The 24,193-nt window shown below is 47.5% G+C and overlaps 1 protein-coding gene across 1 annotated transcript; it reads left to right on the top strand.

Moving 5' to 3' along the window:
- Positions 1 to 614: 614 nt before the first annotated feature.
- On the top strand, positions 615 to 23,422 carry LOC119178206 (pancreas transcription factor 1 subunit alpha). Its single transcript, XM_037429399.2, has 3 exons — positions 615 to 904; positions 18,269 to 18,788; positions 22,076 to 23,422. Exons 2-3 carry the CDS (start codon positions 18,359 to 18,361, stop codon positions 22,231 to 22,233), a joined length of 588 nt encoding a protein of 195 aa, XP_037285296.1. The 5' UTR covers positions 615 to 904; positions 18,269 to 18,358; the 3' UTR covers positions 22,234 to 23,422.
- Positions 23,423 to 24,193: the final 771 nt, after the last annotated feature.

Here is a 24,193-nt window from a genome sequence, read left to right as displayed (position 1 = left end):
GTCTACACCAAAAAAGGACTAGATTACCTTCATACGAGCACCTGGCAGATCGAATGCGTATGCCCCTCAAAATGCGAAAAAAAAAAAAAAAAAAAGGTGATGATAAGGCTTACGGGCGAAACAGGCACACATAACCATTGTACAATGCTTTCTCCCCGCCACTCGTTCTTTAGCCGTGTCCACCTGAAGCAAGCATGGAGGCAACATTATCGACTCGCCACGCGTTACGCAGATACGTAAAACGTCGCTCCCGAACCCGGCCACGCACACGCACGCGAGAAACGGGCCCGCGTTAGGTGCCCGTTCTCTCCTGAGATCGACCGCACGTGCGGGTGCCGTACGATATTTTCCCTTTCACTCACTTCAAGCTTCTTGTTTGCTCTCTACCACACCGCTGTAGATCTGAAGGGGAATCTTCCAGTTAGCGGTAAGGACGTGAACCCGGCGGCGAAAAACACGGGCAATCCCCGCCTCCTGCACGCGATCGATAGTCGACCGCTTCGCGAATCGCGCGCCGGATTGGATCGCCTCTACAATGACGTCGGAGTGGGCGGTGCCTGGTCGGTCGTCCGGAAACATGTCCGTATCCCCACCGCTTTTGATCGATACTTGGATTCAGCGCGAATAAGCTCGCCTCGTTCCACCGCGGATGTCATGGGGCAATGCCGCTGTACCGGCAAAGACGACATGAGATGGAAAATTGGAGTAAATACCGCGAAAAAACTGTCCCGATAATTTATAATTACTAAAACAGAACTTATAGTGGTTTAATATATTCCGCTATTTTCAATGTCCGCGACCTGGAAGCTCAACGTCATTCTTCTCAGTGGCTTGAAAGAAACAACAACCAAAGAAGGAATGTGATCTCCGCGACTTCTGTGGCTAACCGTTGTGGCAAGAACAGGTAAGGGTAACACCACTGACCCATATTGACAACATCGATAGTGTTATGACGTATGAACATTAATGTTTGGAATTCCAAACTCATATTGATGCGGCTCAATTCGTGCGCTTCGAACAGAAGACAGCGCGAAGACAGATTGACTGAGCGCTCCTTCGCCACAGTTGCAGTGCCCGCCATTATGGCCGGTTCTGTGTACAAAAAACCTGGCTCCAGATGTCTGTAGTTACTATAGTACTACCGTAGATCAGTATAGGTTCACCAAACGATTTAAGGTTTTTTGAATATCCTAACAGAATTCACACAAGCTAAAACGTTTATAAGATCAATATCGGGAATGTCGACGACAGTATAATGACACCTGCCTATGTATGTATAAGCGCACGCGAGCTAATCCATGCAGATGCAACTATACTTATAAAGCAGAAAGAAGGAGAGAGATACATATCACTTCCATATAGCCTGCATCATAATTACGGAAAACGCGGCTCCAGAATCAACATGGTGCAATCAAAGCCTAAAGTTGGAAAAGGTGAGGTCTGAGCATGTCCTCCTAATCGTTGTTTGTTGTTTTAGTCATCCTGAACGCATTGTGGAGCATTTCAAGACGTCATGTACAGCACAAGCAAGTCGTTGTCATGATAACGGTCGTCATCAGCGACATTGTGATTCTCGTGACGTATAGTGGGTATACCTTGTATGGGCTGTGCCGTGATGGAAGAAAGAGAATGTGTGGTCCAGAACGCGCTTGTTTCAGTGATGTTGACTTTTTTAAAGCAAAGTCGCCAGGCCGCTTCCGAAAAGTCGCCAAAAGTCGTTAAACGATGATGTGAATTATAATTTTTTCCCGAGTTATATAGTACGCTACTGCCGCATGTGTGCATCACTCCTACGAAGGTCGACTCGGAGCCAAAACGTCAGTTTTTCCCGGAACGGTTTTTCCTATGTTCTGTATAAACCTTCTGGAACTATATATATATATATATATATATAGAGAGAGAGAGAGAGAAACGCAAGTTGTTTTGATAATAACCATTGCGTGAAGTCAAGGTACACCCCTTACAATCAGTTGCAGAAGAGCACTGAGAAACTGCTTCTCTATAGTTCAGGGCCTCTTGGCTTATTCATCCACTTCTCACGGCTTTTTCTTAGCCACCTTTCAATCCCGATAAGCTCAGAGCCTCGGACAAAGCAATGCTCTACCGACAAGTGCACAAAAGAAAAATAACAGGGCCAGAACATCAAGTGACAAAAAGGACATTCGATTCCCCCTTTCTTACAAACGTACAGCACTTCATCAGTTTTTCTGTTCAGCAGCAACATGATTGATTTAGGACACGTAGTTTACTGTGTGGGAATCACGCACGCGCACGCTCTCGCCCTATAACCCAAACATCGCGTATGTCCCTGCATGTCTATACGCTTAATCTGTTCAGCTGGAACATAATTGATTTACGACATATAGTTAATTGTGTGGGAGTCACGCCCATCGCACGGCTACTTCTACTGTAACACGTGCTGCGCATCAAAAATGTGCGTGGCCAAATCACACAGTTTGAAAGCAGCAGCCGACGCGCCAGCCGGGCTGTTGGTGACGGGATGGTGTCCGTGCCTGCGGTCTTTACCCTGCCGAGGTGTATATGTTGATGGGCAAAGTTGTGGCCCGCGCGTTTTCATGTAATTAAAGTGTGCTAAAATTAGTGCTCGCCTACTAATAAATCTGCGACTTCAAATAGCGCGTCTGATGCTCTACCATTGAGCTACGGTGGTGGTCAATCCCCCGTCCACTTTAGAGGCTATATACGCATGTGCATCTGAACGTGGAAGCGTCGGTCAGTGCCACCACTTGTAAAACGTAGAATGCACTCGTGATATAGAAATATGATGAGAGTTGTGAAACAATGGTTGTGCTTAATCGTTTTCTTGGTCTGCATCGTACCTCATTGAAAGTAAAACAGAAAAAAAAACCAATTGAGCTATAAACGCACATCAAGTACAGGCCGTTTTAATGACCTCTTAGCTTCTAAAACCTACTTTATCAGGGTCTTGAAATTTTCTTGGAGATAGAATGCACTGCCGATGCCCGAGCTAACTCTAACCGCTGCTACTAAAAAAACTTGAGCGAACCCTCGTGTGGGACTTAAGTGACAGCATTCAGCCAAAAGGTTATAGCTGTTGCACACATAACATTTTGAATCGTGTTTCACCTCACGGACAAAGATTATGCATGAAAAAATGCACGGAGGTCTGAGATGAGCACTAAGGCTAACAAACGATATTCACTAAAGTACAAAAGTCACTGTACCAGAGTCACTGCATACTTGATAAAATCAGCTCAAAAACAGCCGTACAGAGAGACGTCAAAAGTGACGCTTCCCCACGCAGGAGTTACGATATATGTGCCGCGGGCGTTTTGGCTCGTTTTACCCGACAAGTCCACGTGCGCTCTTACGGTCTCAAATAAGCAACAATTCTGTGTGCTAAAAACTATAAAAGAACCCTTTGTACTACTTGAGACAGAAAGGGATTTTTCATATAGTGTACATTTGCAACAAGACGAACGGAGCACAGCATAACAGCCGCCATGAGGCGAGTCGTCCGGTGTGTCTCTGTAAAAAGCGCGCGATGATCAGGAATCATCTTAGACGCCAGTAAGAGAGATAAACGCGAAGGCGAACGCTTTTAAATGCGAAGCATTCCCTAGCGAACTTCGGCGACTTTGGGCGTGTCTATCTATCTAGCCACCTACGACTTTTAGCTCTCCTGGCTGTTTCGATTATGATATCGATATTAAACTTGGTATGGCGTAAATGATTGTGTGAAGAACATATCTGAGTAGTAATAACATGAAAATCATGACATGTGTGTCATGAATCTCATGATTTGCATTTCTTGGTCCTGCAGCTCTCGCGGTGGTTTTGTTCACATGGCACGTGGAAAAATTCGTATACATGATTGCATGGCGAACACAAGCGACAGGCCCTCACATGAAAATTATGACATGCGTGTCACGTAACAATATGACTATATGTCAAGCTCATGATGCGCTCGCGGGCGTTTCGCTAGCGTCACATACACCAGATTTGGTATTACGGTACGTGAAGGGATGACGAAGGTATGTGACTGGTGCAAACGTGATAAACATGAAATGCGTGTCATTTAATACCATGACTACATGCTACGCTCAAGATGCGCCCGCAACCGTTTCGATAGCTTCACATGTGCCAAACTCGGTATTACTCAACGCGAACGGACGACATAGGTAAATGACACATCCAACACATGATAATCACGACATGCGTGTCATGTAACAACATTACTACATGCCACACTCATGATGCACTCGTGGCCGTTTCACTAGCTCACTAGCTTTACATGTCACTTTCGGTGTTACGTGACGTCAACGGATGACGAAGGTACGTGACTGGTGCAAGCATGATAATCATGAGATGCGTGCCACATAGGAGCATGACAACATGCCACAGTCAAGTCGCCAATACATTTCGACGTAACGTGGTGCTCGTGCTCTCTGGCCTTCACTTCGTCGCATCACGCCGGCGTTGCCACGCCGGGCGCCGGTCCTGCCATATACTCGCAGGCGGGCGCCGTGCTGCATTGTTTTGACGCACGCGCCTTTCAGCGCGTCCGGCGCTCTCCGTCACGAAAAGAAGAAGATGCAGTGTTGTCTGGGTAACGCGTCTGCAGCATCAAGAAGATTTTGCCCTTACCAGGCCTATTCTGAGAAGACGCGACCGAAAGAAGGGTCCGATTCCGGGACTTCAGCCATGGCCCAGCCATGCAAGCGACCAGGACAGACGCCTGATTCATCCCACACGCCATCGAAACGATCAAACCAACGAGAGGGCAAACGTAACTGTGGCGACACCAATGAACCTACATCCGATGATGACGCATCCACAATAGTGGGACTCGGCGAGAAGGTAGACAATTGGTCGGACATGGAGGAAGACAACTTCAAGATTGTAAGCCACCGCAAAAGCATAACTGTTGGTATTCTGGTGAATATATCACCTGTAGAAAGCGAAAAAGACGTAAGACAGGTGAAACCTATTGCTTTACATTCTACGGTGACAAGAGTCATTGACGCTGAGCCAGTTCGGAGTTGTTTCACTGTTCAAGGTTCGCTACTGCTTGACGTGGCCACTGAAGATCAAGTAAACGCGCTCTTCAAATGTGGCAAGCTGTGTCGTGTAGAAGTTAGTGCTCGTCTTCCTAATGCCTACCTGCGAAACACCTGCTTGATCATAGGTTTTCTGAAGTGGTACACAGTCGCGGATCTCGGATACATGAGACCCCAAGGCGTGATCCACGTCAAGAGGATTGTTAGAAGAGAAGTTTCTTCTACGAATGAGTGGAAAGTTAGACCCACGGACGCAGTAGTACCTGCGTTTACTCCAAACACCGAGCGACCTCTGACTATTAACCTTGGCTTCACTCGACATGAAACCGCTGAATACACGGAGCCACCACCGAGGTGCTTTAAATGCCAGCGTTTTGGTCACGTGCCGAAATTCTGCAAAGAAGAGCTGCGATGTAAACGCTGTGGAGGTCCACATGACTTCAAAACTTGCAAGGCGGACCTTAAATGCGCTAACTGCAATAGTGACCATCCCGTCAGTTATAGTGGGTGCCCATTCCGAGTGAGTGTGCTGCATAGATGAAAAGTCTTTCTTACGGGGCCTAAACCAACTGGACCAACTACTGCCCGGTCAGTTGCTCAATCACCTGAGGATTTTCCTCCATTGGTGAAAGAAAGAATATCAACTAGTACAAGGAATGTACGTGAGGTGCAATCAGAAGAATGCTTTCTGAAAACACCGGGCAATGCGAGTCAAGCAAAACAAGGAGCCATGCCAACCGAGTCTACTCAGAACATTTCTACGCAAGCTACCTATGCTAGAGTACTGAGACAAGAATTTGAGCAGAAGGCAAAGGGACATGAGGAAAATATCCACGACACTGTGGAGATTGTTCGAGTTCTGTTTGATTGATTGATATGTGGGGTTTAACGTCCCAAAACCACCATATGATTGTGAGAGACGCCGTAGTGAAGGGCTCCGGAAATTTCGATCACCTGGGGTTCTTTAACGTGCACCCAAATCTGAGCACACGGGCCTACAACATTTCCGCCTCCATTGGAAATGCAGCCGCCGCAGCTGGGTACCTTAGCCACTAGACCACCACGGTGGGGCCCGAGTTCTGTTTGCCGCTCTACGTTCACACCTAGCGACAATGTACCAGGTACTGCGAAGACCATGCTGCAGACCATGCTGGCTCTAGAATGCAGTGTAATTGAATTCAGTGGAATGAATGCAGTGGAATGAATGCAGTGGAATGAATGCAGTGGAATTGTGCCTGTATAATTACTCGCATGAATGAACTACACCTGTTTTTGAGAGAATATCAAATTCCGATCTTTGCTCTGTCGGAGGCCGGATTACCAAGACAAAGATCAATCACTGGATACGTCACTCACAAGAACCCCACCATAACGGCATTCCCAAATGGAAGCGCCGCTGTGTATATATGAAGAGAGAAACCACACGTAGCACGTAATGTGGCGGACTTGTGCACACATGTAATAGAAGTTTGTGCGATCAGGGCACACATAGGAAACCGCAAAGTCAGCATAGCATCGGTGTATGCGTCTCCTCGCAAGAAAATTTCAATCGAAAAGTTTTTGGAAGACCTGTGTCATCGCTGCCCAGCTTGGTGCATTATTTGTGGTGATTTCAATGCGCATCACACGTTATTGGGGAGGGGGACAAGATTTCGGATGCATGTGGAAGTTGTCTGGGAAAGGCATCGTTCAGCACGCCTTCGTATAGCTCGTAATCTTTCCAGTTCAATGTCAAACTGTGTTATTTTAGACGAAAATGGCAATTTACATTTGAACGCTAGCATAGCTTCCGCTATAGTATTTTCGAGGCTGCAGGCAAGGCCTTCTAGGCAAGCGTCCTCAATATGCGATGTAAACATCGACCAGTCAGTGCCAATTACAACACCGGAAAAGAAATTTTTTATGGTACCATCGATCTTTACGTATGTGGGTATGTGATCACTCCCATGAGTCTTAGTATCGCAAAACAATTTAACTTTGTGAGTGAAGCACCGTGACACCAATGTCAGGTCAAGGCAACTGCCATACGTGTGACACCGCAGATATGTTGGGGTATCATCGTTCATGATGGCAAGGTCGTAGTCGGAAGCGAATGTAACAATGTTCCGGCCCCTGGCATTCATCCTAGTGCTCCGCCAAAGCATGTGATGGGCGTTGAAGTCACCGGTGATGATCCAAGCCCATGGGTTCTCATTAGAATGTCTTTTAATTTGTCGCAGTCAAATCGCGATGACGGTGATATATCCACCCATAAGCGTGTACGAAACTGCATTCTTCTTTACACGAAGACACACCTACTGATTGTCGTAATTTGAACTTATTGGGTGCGAAAGATAAGTCAAGTCTGTGCGAATGTAAACAATTACTTTGCTTAGTTCTTCGCAAGCGGCTGAACAAAAAGCTTCATAACCGGACAATCTATAAGGCGTTGATACGTTTGGTTCACATATGACAAGTATAGGCAATTCCTTGGCCCGAACAAATTGGCGAAAATCCGAGATACGGAACTTCATGCCTCTGGCATTCCACTGAAAAATGGACGCACTTTTAACTTCGGTGCGGAATATGACATTTTGTTGAGCCATTGTGCTTATACGACGTTAGCAAAAACTGGATTCAGTGCATCCAGTATTTGCAGTGCACTCTTAGCAGACGGATATTGTATGCTGCTCAATAGCGTGGGAATCGTGGCAATTAATGATTGCACGATTGCAGTCACTTGCCTGTCTTGGTTGGAAAGATCTCGAACTGGGATCGCGGACTGGCCGTCATGAAACTCCTTCGGTTTGCTTGATGCTGCTTCCCTTTGAAGTGCAAGCAACTCTGTCGCAGTTAGGGTATGCTCACTGGCTTTGTCCTTTACAGCCTTTCCCACAGCATGTGGTCTGGGAGGTAAAGGAGGTGGTACTGATGAGGAATCTGGCAAACGTGTCGAGGAGGTAGCGGGCGTCCTTGAAGACCGACGTCGATGTGAACGACGCCTTCTGACTTTAGCTGCGGCTTCTCGATGAGATGAGTGATCACGCACCATCTCCTTCAAGATGGAAATTTCCTTCTGAACCCGCGGGCAGTCCTTCGATGTGGTACATGGGATCCATTGCAATTAGAGCATTTACTGACAGTTGCGACGCACTTATCCGCTGCATGAGGCTCGGCGCAGCGGTGGCATACCACCGAATTCTCGCAGACGCTGCTCACATGTCCATGTGTGATGGTTAAGGAACGTTCGTCACTATGTTTGTCGATAGCGGACGAGAAAGGATTAACATGAACAATTTATCTGATGGCACGGGTGGAACGGCTGACGGCGCACGGATACGCTACCGTGTGCAGCGCCGTTGAGTTGGACGTCGCGGCCAACCCAGCAGTCAGGGTCGCAACTCCTGAGGTCCAGGATCAGGCCACGGCTCACGAGGACCACACCCGGTAGGCCTCGCCCACGAACCTGCTCGCGGCCACTGCACCCAGGCAGGAGCCGTTCAGCAGGCCCCGTCCTTGGACCTTGTACAGGCCGACGGACTCGACCTCGAACCGACACACCGAAGCTCGACCTGGCCGACACGTACGGGTCCCACGTCCGGCTCAGGAACACTGCCAGGAACTCGTCCTCTCGAGCGGCGCACCGCTTCCTCTGCCTTCCTGGCCTCCACCCTCGAGCTCTTTTTCGCACGTTTCTCGGTACGGCTCGGCACCGCTGGCGATCCTCGATTCAGCCAGCAAATCCCCTGGCCCCTCGATCCTCGGCCACCCTGGACCTCGCCCGGTTCCATGGTCCTCCGTGCACACGCCCGCGTCTCGCCCGGCAGAATGTCTTGCTCGTACCTTGACGATGTGCGACGCTCTGGTGACACCAGCGCTTGATGGCATGGGTGCGACTACTGAGCAGTCAACCCGCATCGGAGACGCGATGCTCCATGCGGGGCATGGCCAGCCCGTCCAGCGAAGAGCGTGCGCCGAGACGCGATGCTCGACGCAACCGTGACCATTAGCCAGGCCACGTTCATCGCTGTGTCGAACGGCTGACCGTGGAGACGCCTCGCCGAGATCCGCGATGCCCTCGGCAAGGAAGAGAACAGCAGGCCAGGCCGCGCCCCGAGATGCAGTACTCGTGCCGGCAATGCCGCCCCAGCTGGTAGTTGGACGGCAGCAGCGTGGACGGCCGCGTTCCCTGGCCGGAACCTGGCTCGTCTGCGCCCGACGCTTCGGCCCGCTGTCTCCCGTCTCCCGCTGCTCCGGCTCGCCCCCAGCCACACAGCCTACTGCCACGTAATGGTCGCACGTGGCCCAATCGTAGCACGCCACCTCTATGGGCCACCACTGGTCATCAGCTGATTGGCGTACAGTTGCCTCGTAATCGCACGTGCCTTCTCTTCTTCTTCATTTCTTGTTGTCGCCTTCACGCCACCTGCCCTCCGCTCGTCTTCTTCAGTTTCGGTTTGACGTTCCTCGGCGTCTTTAGGTCCTTTCCTTACAATATCCCCCTGCTCAAGAAAGTTGTTTACATGAAACAACTTTTCTCACACAACATTGAACAGCCGTCGCTCCTCGAGCAGGATCCTTTCAGCCTCCATGCGAGCTTTTTCGCTCTCTGGTCCCTCATTTCTTTTTCCTCAGCGCTCACCCATGCCAGCAAAGCCTCTCCACTCAGCCCCATCTCCTTCCCTAGCTCAACTAGCTTTCTCTTGTCGTCCATTCTCGTCCGCCACACACAAACAACGTGAGGCTCTCAGATGTAACGCGAGAGCTTAATCCTGCCGCGGACACCAGATATTTTGATGGTTAAGGACGTTCGTCGCTATGTTTGTTGATAGCGGACGAAAAAGGATTGACATCAACAATTGATGCGAACAAAAGAAGCTTTATAGTGCACCCTAGAGAAGGAAGTGACACTTTTTTGTTGATGAGCTGCGCGAACCAATGGCTCTGCGCCTCCTGCGCGGAGAACACGCCCCCAAGCAGCTGCAGCAGCCCGATGAAGGCCAGCGTCGGGTGTGGCAGGTGCGGCGGAAACACCTACTTGTACAGTCACACCTTGTTCTTCTCGGTTTTGTGCACTTCCTGGTCCAGGAATGGGAACGTCGCAGTTTGGGTCCCCGTCGTCCCGACATGATGCGGTCGTCGACGTGCGCGAGGGCAAAGGCGGCACGGCTGGAGCGGCTGACGGCGCACGGATACGCTACCGTGTGCAGCGCCGTTGAGTTGGACGTCGCGGCCAACCCGGAAGTCAGGGTCGCAACTCCTGAGGTCCAGGATCAGGCCACGGCTCACGAGGACCACACCCGGTAGGCCTCGCCCATGAACCTGCTCGCGGCCACTGCACCCAGGCAGGAGCCGTTCAGCAGGCCCCGTCCTTGGACCTTGTACAGGCCGACAGACTCGACCTCGAACCGACACACCGGAGCTCGACCTGGCCGACACGTACGGGTCCCACGTCCGGCTCAGGAACACTGCCAGGAACTCGTCCTCTCGAGCGGCGCACCGCTTCCTCTGCCTTCCTGGCCTCCACCCTCGAGCTCTTTTTCGCACGTTTCTCGGTACGGCTCGGCACCGCTGGCGATCCTCGATTCAGCCAGCAAATTCCCTGGCCCCTCGATCCTCGGCCACCCTGGACGTCGCCCGGTTCCGTGGTCCTCCGTGCACACGCCCGCGTCTCGCCCGGCAGAATGTCTTGCTCGTACCTTGACGATGTGCGACGCTCTGGTGACACCAGCGCTTGATGGCATGGGTGCGACTACTGAGCAGTCAACCCACATCGGAGACGCGATGCTCCATGCGGGGCATGGCCAGCCCGTCCAGCGAAGAGCGTGCGCCGAGACGCGATGCTCGACGCAACCGTGACCATTAGCCAGGCCACGTTCATCGCTGTGTCGAACGGCTGACCGTGGAGACGCCTCGCCGAGATCCGCGATGCCCTCGGCAAGGAAGAGAACAGCAGGCCAGGCCGCGCCCCGAGATGCAGTACTCGTGCCGGCAATGCCGCCCTAGCTGGTAGTTGGACGGTAGCAGCGTGGACGGCCGCGTTCCCTGGCCGGAACCTGGCTCGTCTGCGTCCGACGCTTCGGCCCGCTGTCTCCCGTCTCCCGCTGCTCCGGCTCGTCCCCAGCCACACAGCCTACTGCCACGTAATGGTCGCACGTGGCCCAATCGTAGCACGCCACCTCTATGGGCCACCACTGGTCATCAGCTGATTGGCGCACAGTTGCCTCGTAATCGCACGTGCCTTCTCTTCTTCTTCATTTCTTGTTGTCGCCTTCACGCCACCTGCCCTCCGCTCGTCTTCTTCAGTTTCGGTTTGACGTTCCTCGGCGTCTTTAGGTCCTTTCCTTACGCCAAGTTTCATGCATTTACGGCACTGGAGAGGCTTTGGAATTAAGGTCCCTAGATGAAACAAGGTAGCGTCACTCATTGTTCTCGAGCCATCCTCCTCACTCTCTCGATTACTCCACTTTTTCTCTGCCATCCGCGTCTGTAATTGGTGCATTACTTGCACGTGATCTTGCAAATGGCTGGTGGTGTTATTTATTATTATGCAAAAGGTTCAACACGAGTACGCTCGCATATGGCTCCAGCAGGATTCTCGCCGTGACCAAAGAGAAAATCGTAGCCAGAACATATAAACTGAAGAGGAGGAGCGTTTCGGTGTGCGCTAAGTCGACCAAGATTGTTTCGCCATGCTCGTTCAATGCAACATCTGCGTTTTTCAGCAATGCTGCGTTGCCGTAAAAAACAGAAAATGGTTTCGCTCTCTTCAATTTACCTCGTGCTTTCCGAGATGAAGCACACCATGAAGTGCAACTATGAACCATTTCACGCGAATGCTTTCGTGCAACTCCGTCAACGTATGTCGACGCGGATCTGCGAAGCGAGTTCACTTGTCGGTTTTTATTGAAACGCCAGGCGCGCGTCTAATGCGTGTCTAGTGCATGCCAGTTGGTACAAATACATGTGGGTATGCACGTATACAGAGCAGCTGTAGGTTGTAATCAACGCACCTTCAGAAACATTTCACTCTTGACCGGTTCCCGCTTGAGCCGAAGCGCGCTGCTTCGAGACACCTCACCAGTAGAACTCTCACTTTTCAGGAAGTTCCCAGCACCGCATCAGAATCACTTGGCATCACGATTGTCCAAATGGGCACATTTAAAAAAACGTCATTGCAGTGCTGCTGGACGAGTGTTCGTACCAGTCTGGTCGTAGTTTTTTTTCTTGCGTGTGCACAAGCCGGTTGTAATCAATCGTCACAACGCCACGCCCTGTGACCACTTACAGGATTCAGCAAGAAGCACGTTCACTGTGTCACAGCACGAACAAAACACAATCGGAGAAGTGGACTAGTTGGAACTGGACGAAATGCCGCGGCCGTGGAACTAAAATGTACTACGCGAGATGCCATGGCTAGTGGTGTAAAGTATAGAACTGCACAACGTTGCCGGTTGAGTAATGCCCATCCCGCTTGCTCTTGTGTTGTGCCGTTTATGTTCATAAAGGTAACTGTTTATTCTACGTCTTATTTCGTTCCATTTTGTTTCATTTACATCTATTCACCGTAGCAACAGAACCCAAACATTCGCTTTTGGATGAAAGTTTTAAACCTTCTAGGGGGTGCTTCAGGCAAATAAGCGAGGAGGAAAAGGGAGGGTGTCACTACCTTGGAAACTTGTTTCATCTAGGGACCTTATTTGGAATGAAAGGCCACACAGCATGTCTGAAGTACCCCACTTTCACGTGAGAGGGGAGTGATGTGCTCTTAAACGCAATCTTCACACAGCGAGACTTGCCTAGCCGGGTGACATCAACAATTGGAGTATCATTTGTTGACTTGACAAGAAATTGTAAGTCATTATTGGAAATAGCCACATCTATGTCGTAAATCACGCCGGTTACTACATCACATCCGAAGGGAACATGAGAGCGCACCTGGTTGCCGTCCAAGTCAGTTACACTGCGCAGAACGCCCAACGCACTTGCGTGCAAAACGTCAACAGTCAGTATATTTTTTCTGGCGTTCACTCTTATGTCCGCGATCTCATTTGGCACTAGCGTGTCCAAAGACCTTGACACAGACTGTCTGTTAAGGCGTTTCATGCTGACGGTAGGAAGTGCAGGCAGAAACAGGACGGTATAAATGTTTGATTTTGGCGCTTCACTTACAGTTTGAATAGTTGAGGATGAGGATGTCCTCATGTTCCTCCTCTTCGCTTTGCGGCTCAGCACAGGTTCGAAACCATCATCTGAAAAGTCCTCACTGCTGAGATAGTAAGCATGAGTATCTTCACTGTCGCTGTCACTCGCATGTCCCATCCGCTTTCTGGAGGCGGCCGCCGCTGACGCCGCTGGTGCCGGCAGGCGCCCGGGTTGGTCTACACCCATCCCCTCCAAGGGAGCAGCGAAAACCGATCAACAGACTTAAATTACCACTGAAATACGCCGGAGTTAGCAGAAGTAGCTCCTATTCAAAAGACACTTCTTCGTTTTCCCTCAGTAATTGTCAACCGTGTGCTTTTCCAATTGCCTCTGATCTCTCCGAGTGAGTCACAGTACGAACGGCTGGAAAACCTTCATCGTAAAGGCCTCAAAGTTGCTTTAGGAGTGCCAAAGTTTGCAGCTAGCATAAAGATGCTTCATGAAGCTTGTCTTCCACCGTTACGTCTTCTCGCCTCTCAACGACTGCTGACACAGCTTTGCCGACTTGGCGAATTGAGCCCAGGACGAGCACTACTCAGTCGCCTTCGGCGACGCACAGAATCGCGAGCTTTCGTGGCCCTCAACACCCTTCGCCATTTTATCATCGATTTTCCCAAACAAAGACAACTTCGACAAGACCCACCTTAGTCATATGAGGACGTCGACTGTCAGGTGACGATTCCATGGATGCACAGCAAGCGTTCGACACCCACAGCAGAAGTACGTTCTTTGATATTTGAATATATTGAAGAAAAGTACGCAGATCATTTGAATGTTTTCACCGACGGATCAGTTGACATAGTGCGCGGAGCAAACGCTGCAGCGTTTGTGATCCCGTCTCTGAAGGCGCCCTGGGCAGCGCGACTCGGGTGCGTTGTTTCATCGACAGCATGAGAAAGCATGGTAATTCAGGCAGCCCTGAAGAAACTGAAGATTTGTAGGAAGCAACAAGTCGAGCTGTTTTCGGACAGTAAGCCCGCTTTGCAGCGGCTAAAACATGGATTGCTTTTGGATTGATGCACTCAAAAATCACTGCAAATCCTTAAAGACATGCATGACATTGGTATAAACATTACGTTTCAATGGATTCCATCACATATGGGTATAGCGGGTAATGACGCAGCTGACAGACTTGCTCGGAGTGCTCTGGAGCTTACACCAACAAAGAAGGCTCCCAAAGACAATCAGCGTATCTCAAGAGAGGCTGTCAATAAGCATTTTCGCACGTTATGGCTTACGCCTCACCAGCCATGTGTGACAAAGGGATATCAAGGGAAGAGGCCTGCTTGCTTCATCGCATTCGAACGGGATCAGCGTGTACACCAGCATGGCTTCACAAGATCAGAGTATCCGCGACGCCCTGGTGCTAGAAGTGCAAGGAAAACGGTGATATAGAACAATATTTGCTTAAATGTCGTGAGCTTAAGAAGAAACGGCAAGGTTTATTTGAGGAACTGCAACAGTTAGGCTCGCCATGTGACAGCGTGACTGATATTGTGTTTCCGCGCGGTTCCTCGATCTTCAGGAAGCAGGTGTCGCGACTTCTCTTGAAATTTTTGATTGCTATAGACCTCGCATGTGACTGCTAATAAGTGACAATTATGTTTGGGGTGTAGTGCAGCGAGATAGAGTACCGGCACAATACTGCAAGAGGAATAGCACAAAGGCCGCCGTCTTATGCAGGCTTATGTCACGCTATGCACGATTCTTATTTTAAAAGCCTGTTCGTGCTTAGTTAAAAAAACAAAGGACATTAGGTACAATTAGCAAAGAGAAAACCGGGTGGAGCATTTGCCTGCAAATTAGGCAAGGCTAGATCCGCCGGCTACGTACAACATCCTCAGCCTCCTAAACCTCGCTCATGGCCATTTTGCCAGCTCCACATATACAAAATTTGGTGTTACGTGATGTCAATGAATGTCGAAAATATATGACTGATGCAAACATGATAATCCTGACATGCGTGTAATGTAAGAACATGACAACATACCACGGTAATAGCGTGCTCGCGGTCGTTTCGCTAGCTCCACATATACTAAATTTCCTGTCACGTGACGTGAATAGATGACGAAGATGAACGACACATCTAAGCATGATAGTCATGACACGGAAGTCATGCACGGCATCACTTACCTCCACACCCCGTAATGTTGTGCTCATTTTAAAGTGACATATCAACATTTCTCATTCGCGCTTCGCATATCACCGATTATCACTGTACGTGGGATCTGCCAACTTATTTTCTCGTCGCCTGCTGGGGTTTAAAAGTTTGAAGGCTAATAATTTTCATTGCCATGTACCTAATTTAATCATTCTTTTTCCGTTCATCTCAGTATTGGCCACTACAAATTCGCAGTGTGGGCAGATCCCACGCTGCGAATCGATTATATGCGAAGCACGAATAAAGAAGGTTGAAGGCTGATATGTCGCTTTAAGCTCAGCACAACGTAACAAGGTGGAGGTAAATTATGCCGTATATGACTTTTTCAGCGAACTGGGAACATGGGGGTAAACACAGACACAAAGCAATGAGGAGGTACACAGCACGAGTGCTCAACTCCGTTAGCTGAGCGCTCGTGCTGTGTGCCTCCTCTTTGCGTTATGTCTGTATAACCCCGCGCTCCCAGTTCGCTGAATAATCATGAATTACCAACTAGCCCACCTTTCCCTCCTATTGCAATGCGTACGTGACTTCCCTGTGATGATTATCACGTTTGGACGTATCATTTACCTTCGTAACCTATTCACGTCACCTGATACCAAGCTTGGTATATGTGGAGCTGTAAAATGGCCACGAGCGTGCTATGAGCATAGCATGTAGTTCAGTTTTAAATGACACGTATGTCATGATTATCATGTTTGGAGGTGTCATTTACATTCGTCGTCAGTTCACGTCACGTGACACCAAATGGGTAACTAGTGACAGGGCCACGAGCACGCTATGAGCGTAGAATGTAGTCATGTTTTACATGACACGCATATCATGATTATCTTGTTCGGACGTGTAATTTTCCTTCGTCGTCTATTCACGTCGCCCCGCCGCGGTGGTCTAGTGGCTAAGGTACTCGGCTGCTGACCCGCAGGGCGTGGGTTCAAATCCCGGCTGCGGCGGCTGCATTTCCGATGGAGGCGGAAATGTTGTAGGCCCGTGTGCTCAGATTTGGGTGCATGTTTAAGAACCCCAGGTGTTCAAAATTTCCGGAGCCCTCCACTACGGCGTCTCTCATAATCATATGGTGGTTTTGGGACGTTTAACCCCACATATCAATCAATCAATCTATTCACGTCATGCAATACCAAATTTGGTATATATGAAGTTAGTAAAACGGCCACAAGCACATCATGAGCGTGGGATGTGGTCATGTTGTTGCATGACACGAATCTTCTGATAAACATGTTTGCACCAGTCACATACCTTCGTCATACATTCACGTCCCGTAATACAAAACTTGGTATATGTGCAACTAGCGAAATGGCGGCGAGTGCATCATGAGTGTGGCATGTAGCGATGTTACATGACAAGCATCTCATGATTACCATGTTTGCACCAGTCACATACCTTCGTCATGCATACAGGTCCCGTAAGACCAAATCTCGTATATGTGAAGCTAGTGAAACGACTGCGAGCGTACCATGAGCGTGGCGTGTAGTCATGACTCATTACTTACATGACATGCATGGCATGATTTTCACGTTAGGACTGGTCTGTCACTTGTGTTCGCCATGCAGTCATGTCATACCATAGCAATTTTGCAACATGTCATGTGAACGAAATCACGTTCACAAGAGCAGCAAGACCACAAGAGCAGCAAGACCATGAAATGTAAATAATGACATTCATGACATAACTTTCATAATAGTCTTGCTATGACTAGTTAGTTATACTCTTCATACATTCATGTTATAGAATACTAAATTTGGTATTGATACCATTTACGAAACAGCCAGGAGAGTTAAAAGTGGTAGGCGGCTAGATAGATATTTACGCTCAAAGTTGCTGAAGTTCGCTAAGAAATGCTTCGCATTTAAAACTCCTCTGCTGAAGCATGCAGAAGAAAAGGCGTCACAGGGCCCCTTTAAGAAGCGCGTGCACATCGAAACACTCGAACGTGTCACTGGCATGTAGTGCGGGGACCGTTGTGTGACTGCAATACGCGTGATAATAACTTGCGTTCATGCACACAAATGCAGAGCTAGCACGCTGCTGATGATTCATGGCACTGAAGCTGCGCTCTAGCTAATAATAATAATTCTGAGCGCATCTTCTCTTGCGTAAACGTAAACTTCAAAGAAACAAAGATGCACAGCGAAACTAAATGTGATTGCTCATCTTCAACAATGTCTCATTGCACGAGGCGGAGCTGTCTTTATGGTGCCCAGAGCTGGGTAGCAAGCCAGATACTCGCTCTCCGGTTAACTTCCCTGCCTTCCCACACCTCATCTTTTTCTCTCTTACTTTAGTAATTTCATATGGATTTGCTGTGCTTTAAAATACCTGTGTATAAGAACCACATACTGGTGATTACATACGTGCGAGCCTTCTAAACTTGTAATAACTAATTTATTTGCCACTTACAACTTGAGTACGAATCAAGAAGATAATTGAGCGTATTTTGTGCATGTTAATATTCAAAAAAATATTTTTTCATTACCGTTAATCGAAAACGCATTCAACAAACAACTTTTCTTCCATTTCGCTACACGTTTGAGGCTAAGAATAAATGACGTGAATGATTCTGCCTACTATTGACTTCGGTTCTTTCTCTTTTTAAACCTAGACGAGCTGCAATACGGCCTTCACCGCCTATGTGCTTCCTGTTGTTGCTGTACCTGTTAAAGTGGGGCTAACTAACAAAAGACACTGGTAACTGGCGATCAAACACAGGGTGTCGTTGAATGCGGCATTAAAACTTATATTAAGACGCATGTCTTTCTCAAGGAAAATTCTTTTGTATCAAGCCCTATTGATCAGTTCAAGGTTCATTCAAATCGTCCACTGTCCCGCTTGGTTTGCGAATGACACCGTCCCCTTGGTCTTCCAGGTCAGGAGTGTGAACCTGTCGTAAAAAGAAACCGAGAAAGCCCCGTGCAAAGCAGCTGAGGAGACGAGGAAGAGGCGCTAGAGCCACGACATGGACCAATTCGACTTGAGCCGGGGATTTCTGCAGCACCTGGAGAGTCTGGGTGGTGTGCGACTGCTGCAGAGCTCGCCGGACCAGGAGAACGACGAGTGCTGCCGGCCGCGGAGGTCTCGCAAGCGGGGCAGCAGCGCGCAGCACCGCTGCGGTGTGGCCCAGCAGGCCGCCCATCAGCGGCAGGCGGCCAATATGCGCGAGCGCCGTCGAATGCAGTCCATCAACGACGCGTTCGACGGGCTCCGGGCGCACATTCCGACGCTGCCGTACGAGAAGCGCCTCTCCAAGGTCGACACGCTGCGACTTGCCATCGGCTACATCGGGTTTCTCACGGAGCTCGTCGATTCGGGACGTCACCCAGCGGACACGCTGCAGCAGCAGCTGCAGGAGCAGCAGGCCAAAAAGGTCATCGTGCAGTGCAACAAAGGCAAGTGCGGCGCTTAAGCATTGTGATTCGCTTACTGTCAGGATGAAAAGTAAACGACAAGGTGAACATACACGCAGTGTGTTTCAAGAAATGTGTGTGAAAATCTTCAAATATAAGCAAAGAGAGAAATCTTCACGAGGCCTTCATTTTTACTTTAGCTGGGGCAAAAGGCATCTTTACATAAGTAGATGCATAAATTACGACAGTAATTAATTAAGTTTATTACGTTTTCAACTATTGTAGAGAAGAGACGGTTGGGTCAAATGGGATAAAACAGCTGCAGGAAGAATACATTCGAGTGAAGGAATAAAATATGGGGGGAGGTGTCACCAGGAGTCCTTATCTGCTTCCTTCCTGTGGAACACCTTTTTGAGGCACAGTAGTGAAGTTACTGCCCACACATACACGGTCCTGAAGCTCCCAGGGTGTCAAAGCCATGTGGCTACTTCTCCCCGTGCACCCAATCTTGGAAAACACCTTGTTGCGTAAACCTCATATTCAATGCAGGCGGAAGAGCTTCGGCAAAACACTTGTGCGGCGCATGTGCGAATACGAACACTGGCTCAAGGTCTATCATTCGTGCCGCCACCGCCTGAATCGCTTACTCAATCAGTGTTCACAACGTGTTGGCACTTAGACGGGGTGGTCGTGGTGTTGCAAAGGCGGGGTTAGCCTAGCCTAAAAGGCCTGCAATTGTTCCACCTGAGCATCTATTACATTAAAGGGGTCAGTCACCAAGTGTCACTCAGCCCAGTGTCTCGCAAGAAAGTCATCAGGATACGTTGCATGCTCTTCCTCGCCGCCAGCGTCGACCAATGTGTGTATCTCGTGTATAGTACAATGTTCGTGCGCGTTTATTCATATTTCGTCGTGACACTTAAAAACACAGTTATTATTATTATTATTATTATTATTATTATTATTATTATTATTATTATTATTATTATTATTATTATTATTATTATTATTATTATTATTATTATTATTTCAATATTTCAAAACCAAAGCAAGACTGCGTTATAAGTCGGCCAACTTGATTTAATGTCAGCAGATATTTCTGAGAGAAATAAAAGCTAAATTTCGCAGGAACTAGCGATTTCGATATTCAGCCTGTTGTTGCGAAACTAAAAAATAATAATGAATAGGTATATAAAAATAATTAAATATCAATGATGGTATTTTTTTTATTGATATGATATATAAGGAGATGTTGGCGCACCATTATGGCGCCGGCTACTCCTTAGCCGTTGAGTGAAACTTGAACACGTATTTTGAATCAAAACATACAAAGACACACTTATACGCACATATCACAACATCCTGGTTAAGAAATGTTCAAAAGTCAATTAATGAAGTCTCTGATAATTTCCCTCGTTACTGTTCAGTCCACCAGCACAAAACAGCAGAGCACACGCCTGGTCCTTATAAAGATGCATTCGCTCGTGTGTACATAATAGTCGAGAAGTCGTTCATTTCACAACACACACATCATGGGTGTCACACGATACTGTACATAATAAGTACAAGTGTTATAAATGAATGTACGTTATTTCTTAATACTTGTCAGCAATCCCGCTGTCTTGTAAAAAACGCGTTAATGCTTTTAAAGCGTGTGACTGTAAAACACCAGTAGGCCACGGGCCCAGACGTTTCTTCATGTTAAATGGTTTGCGGTCTAATGCCAACAGTTCGGACTTAAGACGGCGTCTCGGCGTGTCATGATGTGGACAGTCTATGAGAAGGCGACATACGTCTTCATCTATAAATCCACATTCGCACTCGAGAGTTTCAGCTCTGCCGATTCTGTGCAAAAAATGTTTTGTGTATGCGGTGCCTAGCCTCAATCGGTGAATTAGAGTTTCCATACTTCTATCTAATGCCAGCGTAATTTTGAATTCAATAAATGGATCGATGTGATATAAATCGCAGCTCTTTGTACTTTGGTCAAACAAAGCAGTTTTGCTCATTCTGAAAGTTGTATTCTTTATAATACTACGCAATTCATTTTTCGGAATTGGTAAAGGAACAGTAACGTCTTTACGATGTGCTTGTCGTGCTGCTTCATCGGCAACTGTGTTTCCGGGAATGTTGCAATGGCCAGGTATCCACTGGAATTTGATCTCATGTTGCGCCTTCTTTGCTTTGGTGAGCTCTTTCAGCGTTTCGTATGTTATACTATCACTTATTACTGTCGTGTTTGTACTGGAAAGTGATCTTAATGCGGCCTGTGAGTCACAGAAAAGTACCCATTTTCTTGCGTCTGCTACCGAGTTTATAAACTTTAGAGCATACAGAATAGCGAAGAGCTCAGATGTAGTAGATGACGTCATGCGACATAATTTAAACAATTCCTGAATATTGAGCTGTGGTATGATAAATGCCGATGTTGAAAACGTTGTAGTAATTGAGCCATCTGTGTAAATGTGTATGTATTCTGGATACCGCATGTGTATCTGATAAAGCACTAGTTGTTGAGCAGCTTGGATGAACATGTCTCTCTTTCTGATAATGCCATTCACTGAGAATTCGATGCTTGGTATCGCAAGCAGCCATGGAAAATAGTCCATCAATGATGGTATTCTTATCTTGCGAGTTTTTGTCTTGCAAGCAAGTTATCCTGACCAAATCCTTCGAACAGTAGAACCACTGAGTATTTCCGTGGTTACGTGAACACTGCATACGTTAATTTGCAAGTGAACATTAAGCTCAAGAACATTAAACAAGCAATAATTTTAATCAATGTTAACAGCATTTAGGTCAATTAGTTTCCTCCCCTTTGTACCCTATAAAAAAGTTTTGTTGTAGCACTCTTGATCAAGGTCTACAGTGTGTGGCACTTACGAAGGACAAACTGCCAAAAATGAAAGCAGCCTTACGTCACTCCGGTTCAAATAATTTACTTCCATGAGCAAAATTCAAACATACCCCTCGCGTTGCAGTCATTCGAAAGCTATTAATATCAGTATTCACAGCACCAATGTTTTGCAAGCCTCAGACTCGTGGTTAAATGTGTGATGTAAAGTCATGCCGATAGTAAACAGTAAAAGTGTTGCGTCGGTGGCGGGATGAACAATTTCACCATCCACAAGTCGGCATAGATGACAATATCTAGGCAGTTAGCCGTAAAAAGGTATCGAAGTTCTTGAAAGATGGCTTATGCAACAAGTCGAATCGATCTAATTGTAGAAAGCCATGTGCGAGATTCGTCATGTGTGACAGTGAAATTTCGCGAGAAGCTTCCTGCAGATGCATCATCATCACCTCACTTTGTTGCTTCAATTTTTCAGGCCTGATGAATGGATCTTACCTTCCACTGGCTGGACACTCGTTGTCCTGGTCTTCGGAAAAGCAGGGTCCCACTGGCAACGTCATGGTAGCCAAAGTATGGACACCCGAAGACCCCCGTAAAGTGCAGCAAAGGAACAGGAACGACAACGAGCCATGAAGTTCTCGCCGCTTTACACCCCGCTTTGCTTAATTCTTCGCTTGTCTAACGCGCATCTCGAACCTCAAAAACTAGTGACTTCAGATAATGGCTCCACCTTCTTTACTACTGATAAAAATTATCTCCGCATGCATTGCACCATTCCATAGGTTTTGTTGCTGAAAATAACTTGTAACGCAAGCTGTAGTTCAGAGGCTTAATTTCTGTGTGTTTATACAGGGAGCCGCTTATATATGTCGAAATGCGCGGGGAACGATGATATCGTCTGACGTGCGGTAGTTTTTTTTTTTTTAGTAGACAATTTCTCCAGCCACGTATCTTAACTAATCATCAGGGGCGTTATCTGCGCGCGGTAATGGTTAAAGGAAGCTGAGAATTGTCAATAATATCTTTATCTGAAGCCCCATATATAAGTTACCGCTTAAAAAAAAGTTCTCGACTATTGCGTCTTTCTCAATACCTCTTTTACTGTTTTGTTTTTCTACACAATTGTTGGCTCTGCTCATCCTAGTCAAAACGGTGGTCAGAATGACGGCGTTGTATTCCTTCCTTGGTGTGTAAGCTGCATTCGTTTGAAATCAAGAAGCAATGATGGGGTATTGAGATATGGCAGCGGCTGCCATTGTTCCCATCGAGTAAGGTTGCAGAATAGCTCAACCTACAAACGCTACGGGCTTTGGACCCCGAATAAAACTTCTAGTCAGTACCGCGAGTGCGTTCTTGGTGAAACGTAAGTGAATGTTCTATCAGTTGCTCTTATCTCTCGCGATAGATGACTTTTGACCCATAGTGGTTAGCAGAACTTTTGTTTGTCAAACATTTTAAGGTGCTAGTAAGTCCTGTCTGTGCGATAACTTCAGAGTGTGTGCAATAACTCAGGATTTGTTGCTGATTAAATGTAAATATTCGGTGTAGCAGATGTTTGGTTTTATGCTGAAGTTGAAATCAGAGGCGCACATTGATCAGGATTAAAGGAATCTACACCGGTACTCTATAGAGATTGTAAGGAATGAAAATCAAGACTGTTTGAAAATCGAACTCGGGTAATGTTCCTTCCAATCTACGTTATTCAAACCCGAGTTATAGTCGTTAGAAATATAGATAGAGTAAATGAGTGTTCTGTAAGCATCGTGTGTCCATTTTTATTTTTTCATAGTTGTCTTACCTGGAAATAAATTATCGGAACAAAGATGTGCGATTCAGTAGCTAATTCATGGGTGTGTACACGAGCGTAGTTGAATCACCAAAATGAACATAGGTTGTGAGAGACGCCGTAGTGGTGGTCTACACATATATTCCCTCAACATATTTACTAGAAAGCACTATATGCAGGGGTATATCCTACGCCCCTCAATCGATGGGACGCGTCTTAGGTACAAAGTCACTACCTGTTCGCAAGCAGTTCACATAGACGCTGAAGGTGAGGGAATAATATGTACAAAGAAAATGTGGGCTTTAATTATTGTCATTAGGAAAGAGAACGCCCAGGAAGGCGTTCCCAAGTTCACCTGCCATTAAGGTCGCGTAGGGCGGAGAAGATCAATTGTGAGATCGGGAAGGTAGTGTGAGGATAGGTAAGGAAATAACAGTTGATACCTTCCAATTATATGCAAAGGAATGCAATCATGCGCCGCATGAAGGGCTGGATTGTGCATATGTCGAATGGACCCTCACAAGGTGGGGACCCTTTGGAGCTGACAATCATGAGCAGCCCTGCATGGTGACGCCCAGAGTCTAGATAAAGTGGGCCATGCACTCATATACCAAGACATAATAAAAAAGCCTTGAAACAATTTTTCAAGAACAGCCACGGAATGTATTCAGTGAAGATTGTTCTTGCCTTAAGAATCGACCACCCGAAAATTTCTTGAACTCATCTAGAACGAGCAAACCTACAAAGATCTGTCAGGCATGGCAATTCGTTTTTTTCTCTCCTCTCATTCCAGATCAGAGATTTGTA

Source organism: Rhipicephalus microplus, chromosome 1 (genome assembly GCF_043290135.1).
Source record: "Rhipicephalus microplus isolate Deutch F79 chromosome 1, USDA_Rmic, whole genome shotgun sequence".
NCBI lineage: Eukaryota > Metazoa > Arthropoda > Arachnida > Ixodida > Ixodidae > Rhipicephalus > Rhipicephalus microplus.
This window is presented reverse-complemented; position numbering and strand designations above follow the sequence as displayed.

Coding starts and splice junctions, on each gene's coding strand:
- LOC119178206 (XM_037429399.2), top strand. CDS start 18,359: ATGGACCAATTCGACTTGAGCCGGGGATTTCTGCAGCACCTGGAGAGT. Junction 18,789..22,075: donor CATCGTGCAGTGCAACAAAG/GCAAGTGCGGCG, acceptor TCAATTTTTCAG/GCCTGATGAATGGATCTTAC.